Source organism: Aristolochia californica, unplaced genomic scaffold (genome assembly GCF_029961685.1).
Source record: "Aristolochia californica isolate CCGP_79_NKW_82.1479 unplaced genomic scaffold, dmAriCali1.0.hap1 SCAF_9, whole genome shotgun sequence".
In the NCBI taxonomy this organism is placed as follows: Eukaryota; Viridiplantae; Streptophyta; class Magnoliopsida; order Piperales; family Aristolochiaceae; genus Aristolochia; species Aristolochia californica.
Genome location: NW_027182290.1, coordinates 10065226 through 10079907, shown reverse-complemented (window position 1 = coordinate 10079907; position 14682 = coordinate 10065226). Strand labels below are relative to the sequence as shown.

The following is a 14682-nucleotide window of genomic DNA, read 5'->3' as shown; positions in this document are numbered from 1 at the left end:
GAAACAATAAATATGAATAACGTGGATAAGTATATGAGGAAGATCAGCATATGAATTAAGTATATCAGTAATGGAATAAGACTAGAGCTGAATGAAGGCAGTCTAAAGCTTTTCAAAGTATATCATGTACTCAATAACAATATAAGTTCTCAGACCTGAATAACTCAGTTCTAGACGGTTTGAACTCATCGTATTCCTTTGTCCCAGCAGTGACAGTGAGATCCAAATAGATATCTTTGCTGGAGTATGTCTTGAAACAATTCTGACATTTAAAGGCAGATCTATAGATCGCTGGCCTACAATTGAGAAAGAATTTCAGATTAAGGAAGAAACCTAAATGAAAAAAAATGCAAAACATAGCCTTCCCAACTTACAAATTTAAACCTTGAGGCCCCTTCCGGATCAGCGGTTCATAGCAAATGGGGCATGCCAAAAAGTCCAACTGAACAGCAGTATTTTGTTGAATGGTAGGGTCCTGCAAGACAAGTAACTTATCTGTCACCTATCTGCTTAAAATTCACAGAAGAAAATTAGGAAAATATCTTTAGAAAAATAACTATAGAACAAGACTCAAAAGAATTTAAATATAACAGACTCGCTAAGCCTAAAACAAGAGATGAAGTTATTGTGAAAGATATTCATTCTAGGACAAGGTAAAATATGATAAAACGTAAGTGAACTATTTCACTTTCAAGCCGGCATGTATGTGTGCAAACGATACAAAATAATCCTAGAGTATAGGACCCATAGTTTCCATGCCATTTGTTCATTCATTATTGTGAAAAACTTTTTTTTGAAATGATGATAATTTTATTTCAAAGAAAGGGAAGATACATCAAGGAGGCCTCCCCTAACAACAAGAGATTGAAGGGGGAGGCCAAGCTTAGCACACAAATCAGCAGCCGAATTGGTAGATCTAAGAACATAAGACCAAGTACAAGAAATGGTAGAAGCAATATCCAAAATATCAAGAAAATTTTGTCAATGATGCCATGGGGGGAAGGATGAGGTGAAAAACACCATCCGATGACAACCTTGGAATCTCCCTCCACAATAAGGGGACCACTGAAGTGGTCCTGAAAGATACGCAAGCCGTGAATGAGACCAGAGAGCTCCACAGTGGTCAAGTCAGCAATTCCAAGAGGGCCAGAGTAAGACAGAATAGCAGTGCCACCCGGATAAAAAATCATCCCGCAAAAGTCAGTCAAACACGGGTTCCCAAAGGCGCTACCATCAAAATTTAGCTTAAAATGTCTGGTGGGGGGATGCTCCCAAACAGCAACTCGGCGAGGGGCAAAGGGGACGAACATCTGAGCAATAATCTTCCAGTTGGTGTGGACCGGGAAACAAGAGAGGCAGGATTATTCTTTCCGGGAGCGGATCCATGTAGAGATGAGCCCAGTGCCAGTGAAGGAGACCTCAATAGTAGAGCGGAAAGTATAGTCAAACCGTCTAGAGTTCCTCTCCTTCCAAAGGCACCAAGGGATGAAAGCAATGCAGGCAGCCAGCAGAAACTTGCCTAGGCTAGGAAGGCGGGTCCCAAAAGAGAAACGACACATGGTGATCAGGTCAAGTGGGATACAGAAGCTGAGACCCATACTGTCAATCACGTAAGTCCACACCTTCTAGGCAAAGCCACCGTGGAGAATAAGATGATTCACGGTTTCAGCCACCGTCCCGCAGAAGGCGCAGAGAGGATCGGGAGTGTTGTTACCGCGCCTGATAAGGTTGTTTGCAGTGAAGATCTTATTGCGATAGGCACTCCAGAGAAACCGAAAGGCGCCAAACAAAAGCAACTGGGTGGGGGGCGTGCGGCCGAGACCATCCCATAAGATGGCGGTAGGCCGAGGAGACCGAGAATCGGCCCCTACATCAGGGAGCCAGATCATCTGGTCACTGTCTGAGGGTGGACAATAACACTGACAAGACTATCAATCAAGCTACAAACAGAAATGGCTTCCTCATCAGTAAGGGCACGTCTAAGGCAAAGGTTCCATAAGCCATTCCCCCAAGCGTCGAAGACAGATAAGTTGCGACCGGTGGTGAGCTGAAGCAAAGATGGATAAGACAAGGCAAGAGAGCCATCGCCTAACCACCAATCCATCCAGAAATGCAGACTGGAGCCATCCCCAACAAAGAACCGAATGGCAGTGCAGAAAGTGAAAAACAAATGAAACTTGGTCTTCCAGATGGGGGAGAGATGATGACAGTTTTCGTCAGTGATCCATCTATCTCCAAAACGCCAAAGCTTGAAAGCAACCATTGGCTTCCACAAAGCCCTTGATGAAGAGTTGAGCTTCTATAACCACTTGAGCAATAGAGCATTCCCCATTTCCTTGGTGCACCTGATCTCGAGCCCACCCAAAGACTTTAGCTTACACACTTCATCCCAACTAACAAGGTGATAATGAAATTCATTTCCAATGCCAGGCCACAGAAAATGTCTCTTGATCATGTCAATGCGCCGGCTAATAGAGGCGGGGCAAGCCAGGAAGGAGAGGAAGTAGTTAGGTATACCCGCGAGGCAAGAATTTAAGAGGATCAATCTACCCGCTTTGGAGAGCATCCTACCCTTCCAAGTGGAGAGGCGACACTCAAGCCGTTCGATCACCGGAGCCCATAGCCCCATCCGGGGTCTGCTGTCAGTAAGAGGGAAGCCCAGATAGTAAGTGGGATCAATCGCAACCGGACATCCCAAAGTCTCTGCCATGATCTAAAGCAATGAAGGATCAATATGAAATCCCATAATTGATACCTTTCCCTAGTTAAATTTCTGACTAGAAGTGAGCTCAAAAAGGCCAAGAAGGGCCTTAATGTTTATGGACCTGATCAAGGGTGCCAAAGCCGAAGCATATGGTGTCATCCACAAATTGGAGCAAGGGGATGTCAAAACAACTTTGATCAGAGACGACCTCTAGCCAACCAGTGTTGCAAGCAGGGTAGAACATAGAGGATACGTATTCAGCAATGATGTTGAAGAGGAGCAGGGAGAGGGGTTCTCCTTGACGGATGCCTTGAGAGCCCTGGAAGAAGCCACAAACCATGCCACTGAGAAGCAAGGAGTACGAGACCGAAGAGATACAATTGCGGATCCAAAACCTCCATTTGTCACCAAAACCATACGATGCATAATGTCGTCTAAGAGGGACCAACTAACCCGGTCAAAAGCTTTTTCAAGGTCCAACTTGAGAAAACTGTGGCTGACCCTGCTTGGCAAAATGATCCACAATCTCATGCGTGGCCATAGTAGAGTCGAGAATGTCACGGCCTCTGATAAATGCACTCTGACCCTGGTGGATGATGGTAGGAAGAATAAACTTGAGACGACGGGCCAAAATGCAGGCAATGATCTTGTAAGGACTTGAAACAAAACTGATCGGCCGGTAGTCTTGAGGGCGTTCCACACTAGCTTTCTTGGGGACCAGAGCAATAAGGGAGGCACCCACGCTCTTAAAAGTGATTCCACGAACAAAGAAGCTTCGGACCATGGAAATGATATCCAATCTCAAGGCGGACCAGAAAGCCTTATAGAATTCCCCATTGAACCCGTCAGGCCCTAGGGCCCGATCCTGGGGGAGACTCAGGACCGCATCCTCAACCTCCAAGTCAGAGAAAGGAAGCTCAATGAATCTTTCCAAAATGGGGGAAATCGCAGTGAAGCAAAGGCTGGAAAGTCTGGGTCGATGGTGTTGCTCTTCCCTGTATAGATCTACAATGAAACTGAGAAAGGCATCAGTAATGGAGGTCATATCCAAGGTAACCTCGTTGTCAATAGACAAGGAGGTAACCCAGTTAGTCCTCCTACGGGCCGAGGCGATAGCATGGAAGAACTTTGTGTTATCATCACCCTCGGCCAACAACTTGAAGCGGGCCTTTTGCTTCCATTGAACTCTTTCAGAGTGTAGAATAGATTGAAAATTGCACTGAAGAGAGATGCGGTTAGAAAACTCAGCATGAGTAAGACATTTTTGCTCCTCAACCGTATCAAGGGCAGCAATCTGAGATTGGAGAGAAGATTTCTGAAAGGAGGTAGAAAGGTGACGCTCCAAGGACCATTCTTTGAGTTTCACTTTGAGACGCTTTAACTTGCGCGAGAGAGACCAGCCATCATAGTTAGGGTCCCAAAGGTTTCCCACCAGGAGGCAACGTTACCGGCAAAATGCTTGTCCAAGAGCCAAGAATTATCAAACCTGAAAGGCGCAGGCCCCCATGTATCAAGTTTGGTATCAATCTAAATAGGCTAATGATCAGAGCCAGCATGACTCAAGACCGATCACCAGTGGCCAAGAAATGATCAAGCATGGACAGGATGGGAGGTCTCTGACCATTGGACCAAGTAAAAGCCTTGCCCGATAAACTGATTTCTTCCAACTCAAAAACCCTAATAAAGTCAGCAAATTGCCTCATGGCTGCGGTAGTCCGTGAGGTAGGGGGAAACTTCTCATTACAAAAGCGGGTAACATTAAAATCCCTGGCAAGGAGCCAAGGAGTGGACCAGAGAGGCAGAAGGCCAAAAAGCTCATCCCAAAAGGAGCGCCAATTCTGATATCTGGTAGGCCCATAAGTGCCAGCAAGCCCTCAAGTGAATCTAGTGCATCTGTCACGCAACTTATACCAATAGAGAAGGATACAGTCATGTGATCTAAGACTTCAACAGTAGAGGAGTTCCAAAGAAGGAAGAGGCCACCAGAAGAATTAATAGCATTGATAGCAAGCCACTCCAAATTATTACAGCCCTAGAGGTCATGCATAATGGAATTGGAGAGATTCTGACATTTATATTCTTGGAGGATAACAATAGAAGGGTGACTTCTGGAAAGAAGATTCTGGATAGTAGCATGCATTCTAGACCAATCCCACGAACATTCCAAGAGAGAATAATCATTTCTTGACATTTCTGCAAACTCCTAATGTGGTGTTGCCACCCGAGAGGTTCTCATTGTAAACCACTCCCACTCTTCGAGCCAACTCGGAGATACGACTCCATGTTTCTTCATCAAACTGGTGGCGCTCATTCTGCAAAGCCAAGTAGAGTTGCCGGTTTCTGACATTCGGGAGGGGGGCCAAAGGTCCCCATGAGCCATTTCCCCTGGCTGGCGGGGAGGGCCACTAGGCTCCCCAGAAAGGGAGGCTTAGGCAGCAGAGCGGCTACGGTGCTGGTAGGTTGCAAGACTAGGGGGGTGATCTAGTAACAGGGTGCCTAGGCTGACTGGTCATAGACGAGGGTGATGATGAGGACTCACTGTCAGAAAGGGGGGAGGTGGGTCTGGGAGGGGCAGTGACAACAGAGAATCCGGAGGGGGTGGAGTGGGAGAGGAGACGAGGGATGTTGTGAGGGAGGAAGGGAGGAGAGGTATTTCGGATGGGTTCTGCTTGAAGAGGGGGGTCATGGGGATGGTTATAAAGGAGTGGGGGTGGGGGAATCGGGTTGTTGTAGGTATGTGAGATGCTGGCAGCCGCCCCGAGTGGGAGAGCCACATGGCGGGAAAGGAGGGGGCCAAATGTCAAGGGGAGAGGGGGATCCTGGTATCGATGCGATGCCAGGTAAGGGGTAGGGGTGTCAGTGCGGTGGGGGCCAGGTGCTGATGGAGATGGTGAGGTAGGCAATCTGGGACATAGGGGCTGAAGGCTGTTTGGGGGTTCAGCGCGGCAAGGGGGGTGGGGGCGTCTACTGACCAGGTACAGGCCCGCTATTGCTGGTGCCGGGAAGGGAGACAGTCTCCCACAATTCTCCAAAGGAGATACCGAGCCAAAGGTGGGATTGACCAACGTCAAGAAGCAAACAAGGTCGTCCCAGAGTGAATGCAGCTGGGGTTGATGAAGAGTATGGCTCGGTCGAGTCACTGACAATCAGCCCTGTTGCTGTCCAGTCTAACCAATATACCAAAGCGGCTGGCAATGAGGCTAAAGATGCTATTCTCCCAAAGTTCTGGCGGAAGGCCCGAAATATGAACCCACAAACCGAGGCCTCAGTGATGCAAGGTGGGGCTTCAGTCACGAACTGAAGTAATGGGGGTAGAGATTGTAATCCGAGTTGCCATCCAGCGGTCATCAATTCAGTGAAAGGTGACTATCCAATAGCCCGGGCAGAGGTATGATGCCAGAGGGCTGTAGGTCAGGAGCAAGTGGCCCTGAAATCAGTCCGATATGAGCTGGCCCTCAGCTGGTGGCATGCTGGAGGAGACCAAGGCAGCACAGAGAAGGCGATCAAAACCATGGCAAATCAGGTTTGGAGGTATTGAAATGGTTTCATGATTTTGTAGGGGGGGGGGGGAGAGGGAGTTTTGTGAAGCTGGGGAGGAAAGGGAGGGAGTAGGGGGTTGGGACTGATTTATGGGCCAGGGGGTCTACCGGGTCGGGAATGGGGCAAGGGTTGTTGGGCCCGGTTTTCTGGGTTGTCGGGTTTGGGAGTAAAGGGAGTAGGGGGGGAAAGGGGGGTAGTCTGGTCGAGGAGGGTATGTGTTGGGCGGTGATGGGGGTGAAAAACTTAGGATTAAGGAATTGGAAGAAGAGAAAAGAGAGGAGAAGTTTGAGAGAAGCTCCAAAGGGTTTGAAGAAATTACAAAAATACTCTTACTTACACAATCATGCTTCTTTTCCTAATATCTCCCAATCTGCATCCTATGTACATGAAAATTAAACCATAGACATAATTCAATACATAGAACAAGATTAAATATAGAAATAACTTCACCTAAGTAGTGAAATGACCAAAATACCCCTAAAAATTTTCTAACACTCTCCCTTAAACAGGAGCGTATATATCCAAGAGTCCCCACTTGCCACAAAAAGATAGAATTCTCGCTTTCCTAGTGCCTTGGTAAAGATATCTCAAGTTGATCACCAAATCAGACAAATAGGGTAACTACCTCCTCCATCATCACATCATCCCGAATAAAGTGACAGCCTACCTCATCATCTCACTCATAGTGTGGACCATTGCCCTGTGTTGAAAAACCCAGTCCAGGGGCATTTTGGTCGTTTCACCTTCTCCTCATATTCATATTCTTATGTAATCTTGTTCTTTATGCGGAATTATGTCTATAGTCCAAGTTTCATGTACATAGGACATATAGAGTGGGAGCTATAAGGAGAATAGAGTTTCACTTAAGTGAAGGCATTTTTGTAACTCAGCAAGACCCACTTAATTAAATAGTCGGGGGTCGTGCACAACCGCCAATGCAGCACACTCTTGAGCCTTTCTCTCTCTCTCATTCTCTCTTCATCTCTCTCTATACTCTTACTTTTTACATGATATCAAAGTGGTAGATCACATTTCGGAAGGCTTTTTATCAGTATTCGTCATCCTTTAAAGAAGACGATCACCTAGAAGAATGGTTTTCTCAGATCTTTCGGTTACTGGTTGGTGAAAAATCAATTTTTTCACCTTTTTCGTCTGTCATAACCCTAGGGTTACTAATTTTGCTATTCCTAGAGCAGTTTTCTATAATTTAACTGCCATAAAGAGGGTCTTTTATGCTTGTCTTGGGATGTGCACCACCTATCCATTTTCTCTTGCCTGCATCATCTTGGTTTAGGCTGACATTAGCTCTAATTGATAGTTGTTTGGATTGATTTCTTGGAAAGTTGAGATTTTTGTTATGATTATTAAAGATTGAAGTGTGCACATCACATTCTTTGCCCTAACCCTAATTTTGCATGGTGGGGCCCACACAATTGACTCATAAGAAGTACTTTGGAAAGTGAAATTGAACAGATTTGTTATTCGATACAAGCAATATGGCTGATTCTAGTGAAGTATATACTCTATCTAAAGAATTTTCAGGTTTTGATGGGAGGACATTATTACTATTACTTTGAAAAGTTGATGACTAAAATTATCTTAATTGGACCAAATAAATTAGGACGTACTTGAAGGCCAGAAAGAAGACGAAATTCATTAAGGATAATCCACCCATTCCCATTGATGATGACTAGGAAGCAAAAGACAGCCAGGTTATGACCTGGATTGTCAACAGTATAGATTTTACTCTTTGGAACCAGGTCATGAATTTGAGACTGCAAAGGTTATGTGGGTTTCACTGGAATTTTTATATGCTCAAGAGAACAATCCTTCACTGGGTGTACGAGTTGAACAGAGAAAACAGGACAGTAACAGAATATTACAGTTCCTTGCAGGCATCTGGCAGGAAATTAATGTTTATCATCCATTTACTATAGATGAATGAAAGCTAAATCAGTTGTTGGTAGCAAAATTTCTTGATGGTTTAGATGCTGAATTTGATGGTTTAGGTGCTGAATTTGATGGAATCAAGGCTCAGGTCCTCGTCTCTAATGAGATACCCACCCTATCCACCACTTTCAATAGGGTAATGAGAGCTGAAAAGACAATTGTACCCAAGGTGGGGGAAAATGCTAAGATAGGCAAAGCCACTGTTCTTACTACATCAGACACTGCATCAGGTTCCACTAATTCTTCTAGAGGACAGAGAAACACTGGCAGAGGTAGAGATAGAGATGGCTCAGGCCGAGGAAGAGGTCCTGGGGATGGTAAAACAGAAAAAAGTGTGTTCATTACAAACACATTAATCATTACTCCGACAGATGCTGGATTAAATTTGGAAAACCTGCATGGGCCAATTCTACCATTCATGATGGCAATTCAAATGTGTCTGATGCTGCAACACTTGTCACACCTGGAGCCCCAGAGGACATGGAACAATTAATTCAGCAACAACAATAGATTGCCCAGAGTATGGCTCAGCTCTCCATTACTTCCCTTCTGCATCTGTGGCTCATGCTTTTGTTCCTCCTACCACTGGAACTGGTTCAGGTATGTCGGCCTTCACTGTGCATCATTCACCATCCTGGGTTCTCAATTCAAGAGCTATCGAACACATGTCAGATATGCCTTCGTTATTTTCTGATATGAAGAAGTCCTTGCTTATAAAACATGCCAATCTTACCGATGGATCTATTTCACCAATTCAAGGAATGGGTAATGTCATTCCTGCTTCTTTTATATCACCTCAATCAGCCTCACTTGCCCCCAAATTTCTTCTAAATTTACTATCTATGAGTCGGCTCGTAAAGTCTATGAACTGTCAACATTTTATCCTACTCACTATGTTTTTCAGGATCTCGTGATGAGGAGGATGATTGGTTCCACTCGTGGGAGAGGAGGATTGTATTATTTAGAAAGTCACCTACCAGATAATACCTTACAATGGCATCTCAAACTAGGTCATCCATCTCCAGCAAAGCTGATTCAAGTATTTTCAAAATTTCCTTCCAACTTTTCTCTTCAGTGCGAGTCCTATCAACTAGGCAAGCATCACCAGAGTTCTTTTCCAACCTCACCTCATCAAACAACTAAACTATTTGAGCTTGTACATTCAGATGTCTAGGTTCCTTGTCTTGTGACTAGTCAGTTTGGACATAGGTGTTTTGTTTCATCCATTGATGATTTTAGTAGATGTAATTGGATTTATTTCGTAGAAATTGAATGGACAGAGCTATCTTAGCTGGTCTAAATCGGTAGGATAAATTTGAAGGCAAGCGAAAGTAAAAACATATTAGCGATGATCCCCTATACCTATGAATGATGACTAAGAGGTAGAAGACTATCAGGTTATGACCTGGATAATAAACAATGTTGATTCCAAATTGAGGAATCGAATTATGAATTGTGAGACAGCAAAAGATATGTGGATATCCCTGGAATCCTTGTAAGCACAAGAGAGCAATCTATCTCAAGTATATGAGTTATTACCAACTTTTTCAGTCTCAATAGAGGTAACAAACTTGTTACAGGGTATTACAGTGAATTTCCAGAGGTGTGGTAGGAGATAAATGTATATCATCCGTTTACTACTGATGAACAAGAATTAAGAAAGAGCAAAGCTAGTTGCTGGTTGCCAAATTTCTTGATGGTCTGGGTTCAGAATTTGATGGAGTGAAGGCATAATTACTTGTTTCAGATGATGTACCTATCTTGTCTACTATATTCAATAGAATCATGTGTGAAGAAACTACAGTTGTACCCAAGTAATTAAGATGGTTGATGCTTTTACACTTAATACTTATAGTTTCACAGAATCTTCTAGAGGTCATGGTAGTATCTAGAGCCACTCACCAGAGCAGTCACTACATGCTATGGATTCTATGGGTTCACCTCTACAGTGGCACCTACGGTTAGGTCACCCTTCTCCACCAAAAATCGGTTCAACTTTTTCTTACATTTCCTTCCAATCTTTCAAATTAGTGTGACTCGTGCCAAATGGCAAGCATCACAGGACACTATTTCCATTAAGTCATTTTAGGAGCAGTAGTTTGTTTGACATCGTTCATTCTAATGTTTGAGATCCTTGTCTTGTGACTAGTATGTAATAAATATTTCCTTTCGTTTATTGATGATTTCAGTAGATGTACTTGGGTATATCTCCTATGGGAGAAATTTGAGGTATTTCATGTATCTCAAGCCTTTTATAATGAAATCAAGAATTAGTTTGATACATATATTCGCATACTTCATGACAATGGTCTACAATTCATGAACCAAAAATTTCATTTGTTTTTGTTTAAAAAGCTGGATCATACATCAGTTATCATGTTTTTTTACTGTAGTAAAACAGCATGGCTAAACACAAAAATCGTCATTTATTAGAAGGGGCTCGTACTATGTTATTGCATATGAATGTGTCAAATCTTATTAGGGTGATGCAATTCTCACTGTATGTTTTCTTATTAATAGGATGTCTTCATTTGTTCTTGGGGGACAAGTTCCCATACAAATATTGATGCCTTTTGTTATCTTATTGTCTCTGTCTCCTCGTGTATTTAGGTGTGTGTTTTTTGCACGTGTTTAGTTTTTCTAGAGATAAACTTTCTCCACATGCAACAAAATGTGTTTTTCTAGGATATTCTCATACACAGAAGGAATAAAAATGCTTTTGTCCTTCTATTAAGAAAACATTTGTATCTGCATATGTGACATTTTCTTAAGATACTCCCTTCTTCGTCTCATCCACATAGCCATATATCCTTCTACTGGATCCATAGTCAATATTGTGCGAAGGGCACCTGATGAGATGCAACAGTTAGCTCAGAGTATGGCACAATCGACAATTAAGCCTCCTGTATCAGCATCTATAGCTCAGCCTTCACTTCCCACTACCACTTAGGCTAGTTCAGGTACGTCAACTCTATGTGTTCATCCCTCATCTATCTCCAAGCTGCTCAGAGGATATTAAAATATTAAGGATTCTCCTGGAAAGGGGTTGTTTTCTAAGCCTCATGATCGCCTGAGATAAAACCTTCTTAGATGCCGATTATGTTGGATCTAAACTGGACCGAAAGTCGTCTACTGGTTATTGGGTGTTGTTGGGTGGAAACTTGATAAGTTGGAAAAGTAAAAAACAGAATGTTGTGGAAGCGACGTGAGAGAGAGAGAAGAGAGCGATTTAGGTGATTTTTTCGCTTAACGTGTGCTGATTGCTAATGTGCGCCGTTAATGATCGTATCGTGCGTCGATCATTTCGAAATTGCTAACGTGCGTTAAAACCCAAAAATGAGAGAGTGAGCACCCCCGATGGTCATCATCCCTACGGCCGGCGACCGGACCACTCCCGACGACCACCGCCACTCAGGCAAGGCTGCCGCGAGCATTTCCGACACCGGTAGAAGACGCGATGATGCTACAACGAGAAGAAATGGAAGAAATGTCTCTCCACGACGAGGAAGAAAAACCCATAGACGGTCGGATCCGTCCTACCACAATTCAGGCGAGCTCTCTGAGGCTCCAACGGAGGACTACAAAGCTCGCTGGACGACGGTCCGAAAATGCAAAGTTATTGTCGAAAGAGTCGTCCGAAAATCTGGTTCGGTGATCCATTTCTCCTCAGCTGACAGATCAAAACTTTCATTCATCTGCGTCCCAGTAGAAGCGATCCACAACTTCAGGCTTCAGTTCCAGAGAGCTACCTCGGAAACTGAGAAATCCCGTGAACTCTGATCACGGGACTCGATTTTCCTCTTCTTGGTGGCTACCTTCCGTGGTCGCCGGGAATGTCAAGTCACCCATAGAAGAGGAACCTTCATTTTGGCCAGATTGTTCATACCCGAGGCCACAAACTTGGGTTTTGGTTGGAATGAGCTAGCCTCTGCACTCCAGAGCCTCTCCCAGCGTGCTAGACCCAATAGAAGCGCCAATCCTCCCCGATGATGCCATAGTAAGATTCCCACCTCTCCTCCCCGCAACCCAGCGCCACCAAATCATCCCCCCCTCCTGACATCCCCTCTTGCTCCTAATAGCACCCCCTCCTCCCCGAAAATTCTTGATTTGCCCCAAAACCATAACTCAATCCCCCCTGCTCCGACAGAAACATCCGAAATCATCCAAATTCCACCAAACCTTCTCCATGACGGGCGCAAAATTTTGACTCGCTCCATTCTCGCCCAAACATCCCCCGACGTCATCAAATCCAGCATTCTTCACTGGCTGAGACGAACTTCACCTCCCTTACACTCCCAGAATCTCTTATCTCAGTACCAAACTTGGCTTGTTCATATCGGAACCCAGCAGGTCTTCTGCAGCTCCTGCCATCATACCCCACACCAGCTCAGGCATCATCGGGGTCTCAGAGTGGATCTCCTCGACACCCTCCAGCCAGTATGGCCAATGGGTCACTCTTATAGGGCTTCCTACTGAGCTATGGCAGAACACCGTCTTCTCGAGAGTCGTGTCTGAGTTTGGCTCTATCATTGCTTTGGACCCACTCACAGAGCACTGGCACCATCTGGATGAGGCTTGGATCCTCTGCAGCTATTGCCATCATACCCCACACCAGCTCAGGCATCATCGGGGTCTCAAAGTGGATCTCCTCGACACCCTCCAGCCAGTATGGCCAATAGGTCACTCTTATAGGGCTTCCTGCCGAGCTATAGCAGAACGCCATCTTCTCGAGAGTCGTGTTTGAGATTGGATCTATCATTGCTTTGGACCCACTCACGGAGCACTGGCACGTCTGGATGAGGCTTGGATCCTCATCAATCCTCTTCACCCATGTGAAGGGCAATATTTCAGATGCGTTATGGTGGATAAAGCGCAATACTGGATCCGTATCAGCATCGCTGTGATGGGTAATTTTAGAGATGTGGTCCCCGAAAGCACAATCAAACCTCGGGAAATCACACAGCCAATCAATGCTTTGGGAATTGCACCTCTCGACTCTGCCCCCTCCCAGCAGATGTGACCCTCTCCCCCCCCCCCCCCCCCCCCCCCCCACTTATCCGGCACATCACTCACCACCCACTCACCCCAGTCCCAAAAAAAAAAAAATACCCTTGGCTCAGATCCAGATGTCGTTCACCCCTCTGTCTTCACTCCAGAAATAACCTTACCCTCACCTCCCCCCCCCCCCCCATTGAAACCCTCACAGGCCCTCCTATAAATCATCCCCATAGCCCCCACACTCCACAAACTTCCCCTTGGATATTGGAATCCCCCCCTCGCTCACCCCCGAGAAATCCCCACCCTGAAAATTATCTCTCCGACGCAGAGTCCGGAAGTAGTGAGTGCACTCCCCGTGCGCACAAGCAAAACAATTCTCTCCCTCCCGTTGTCACCTACCAGCGCCAAGCTAGAGGTCAGCAGAGATAGCTTCTACAGGGAGGACTTAGTGCCACCATTCGATACCCTGTAACCTAGAGACGAGAGATTTCATCATTCCAGAGCCGGGTGAACGAGCTCAGGTGTTTGTGGCAGCTCTCCAATCAGATTAGCAAAAATACAACTCAGAAACCTGGGCCCAGATAGTGGAACTTGCCAAGGTGATGGGCACCGTCTTCACGGAGCCTCTCCCGGGAGAGAAGTCGAAGAAGATGAATAATGATGAATGTCCGTGGAATTGGGTCCTTGCGTCGTCGCACTTCCATTCGGGACCTCCTTGCCTCTACCAAGGCAAATGTTGTTGTTCTCCAAGAAACCAAGGTGGCTTCTCTTCCCCTTGGATACATCCGCGAGTTGTGGCACCTGGCTAGGCTTTAGTGGATGCAGTGGGATCGGTTGGCAGTATTCTACTAATGTCGGACACCAGTACTACTGAGGTGCTTGATCGTTGTTGTGGCTCTTACTCCCTTGGTATCAAGTTGCGAGACAAAGATTCGGGGAACATTTGGTGCCTAGGACCCTACCAAACACCATGAGTGCCACCTATTTTGGGAGGATCTATTGAGGACTTGTTAGATGTGGCCTATTCCTCTGATGCTTGTGGGCGACTTCAATGTCACTCGCTTCTACCATGAGAAATCCCCGCCGTCCCGGAGAATCTCAACCTCCATGAGGCTATTTGCTGATTTTATTAGCAGCTGGGACCTGGATGAGATTACCCTATTTGGGAAGACCTTCACTTGGTCAAATGGCAGGTAGCCCCCTATCCTCTCAAAGCAGGACCGATTCTTAGCCAGCAATGTCTCCGGCAAAGTGCTCAATCGAGTCATCTCTGATCATTGGCCGATTATGGTTGATACCCATTTTGGCTGTCCACTCCACCCCCCCCCCCCCCCCCCCCCTTTCGGATTCAACAATAATTGGATGGCAGACCCCTCTTTTGATATTTCTCTCCAATCCTTTTGGGAGAATATGACTGTTACTGGCTCGAGCGGGTGGACCTTCCCAATCAAACTCAAGATGTTGAAACCGTTGTTGCGGTCCTGGGCCTC

The 14682-nt window shown here is 45.5% G+C and overlaps 1 protein-coding gene across 2 annotated transcripts in view; it reads right to left on the bottom strand.

The window, feature by feature from the left end:
• The window catches only part of LOC137941489 (uncharacterized methyltransferase At2g41040, chloroplastic), a 67915-nt gene that overhangs the window by 38371 nt on the left and 14862 nt on the right, over positions 1-14682 (bottom strand). For both annotated transcript variants that reach the window (XM_068786929.1, XM_068786928.1), the window contains exons 2-3: positions 375-475; positions 156-296 (exon numbers count right to left, since the gene is read on the bottom strand). In XM_068786929.1, the coding sequence (XP_068643030.1) occupies positions 156-296; positions 375-475 (242 nt within the window). The remainder of the gene's footprint in view (positions 1-155; positions 297-374; positions 476-14682) is intronic.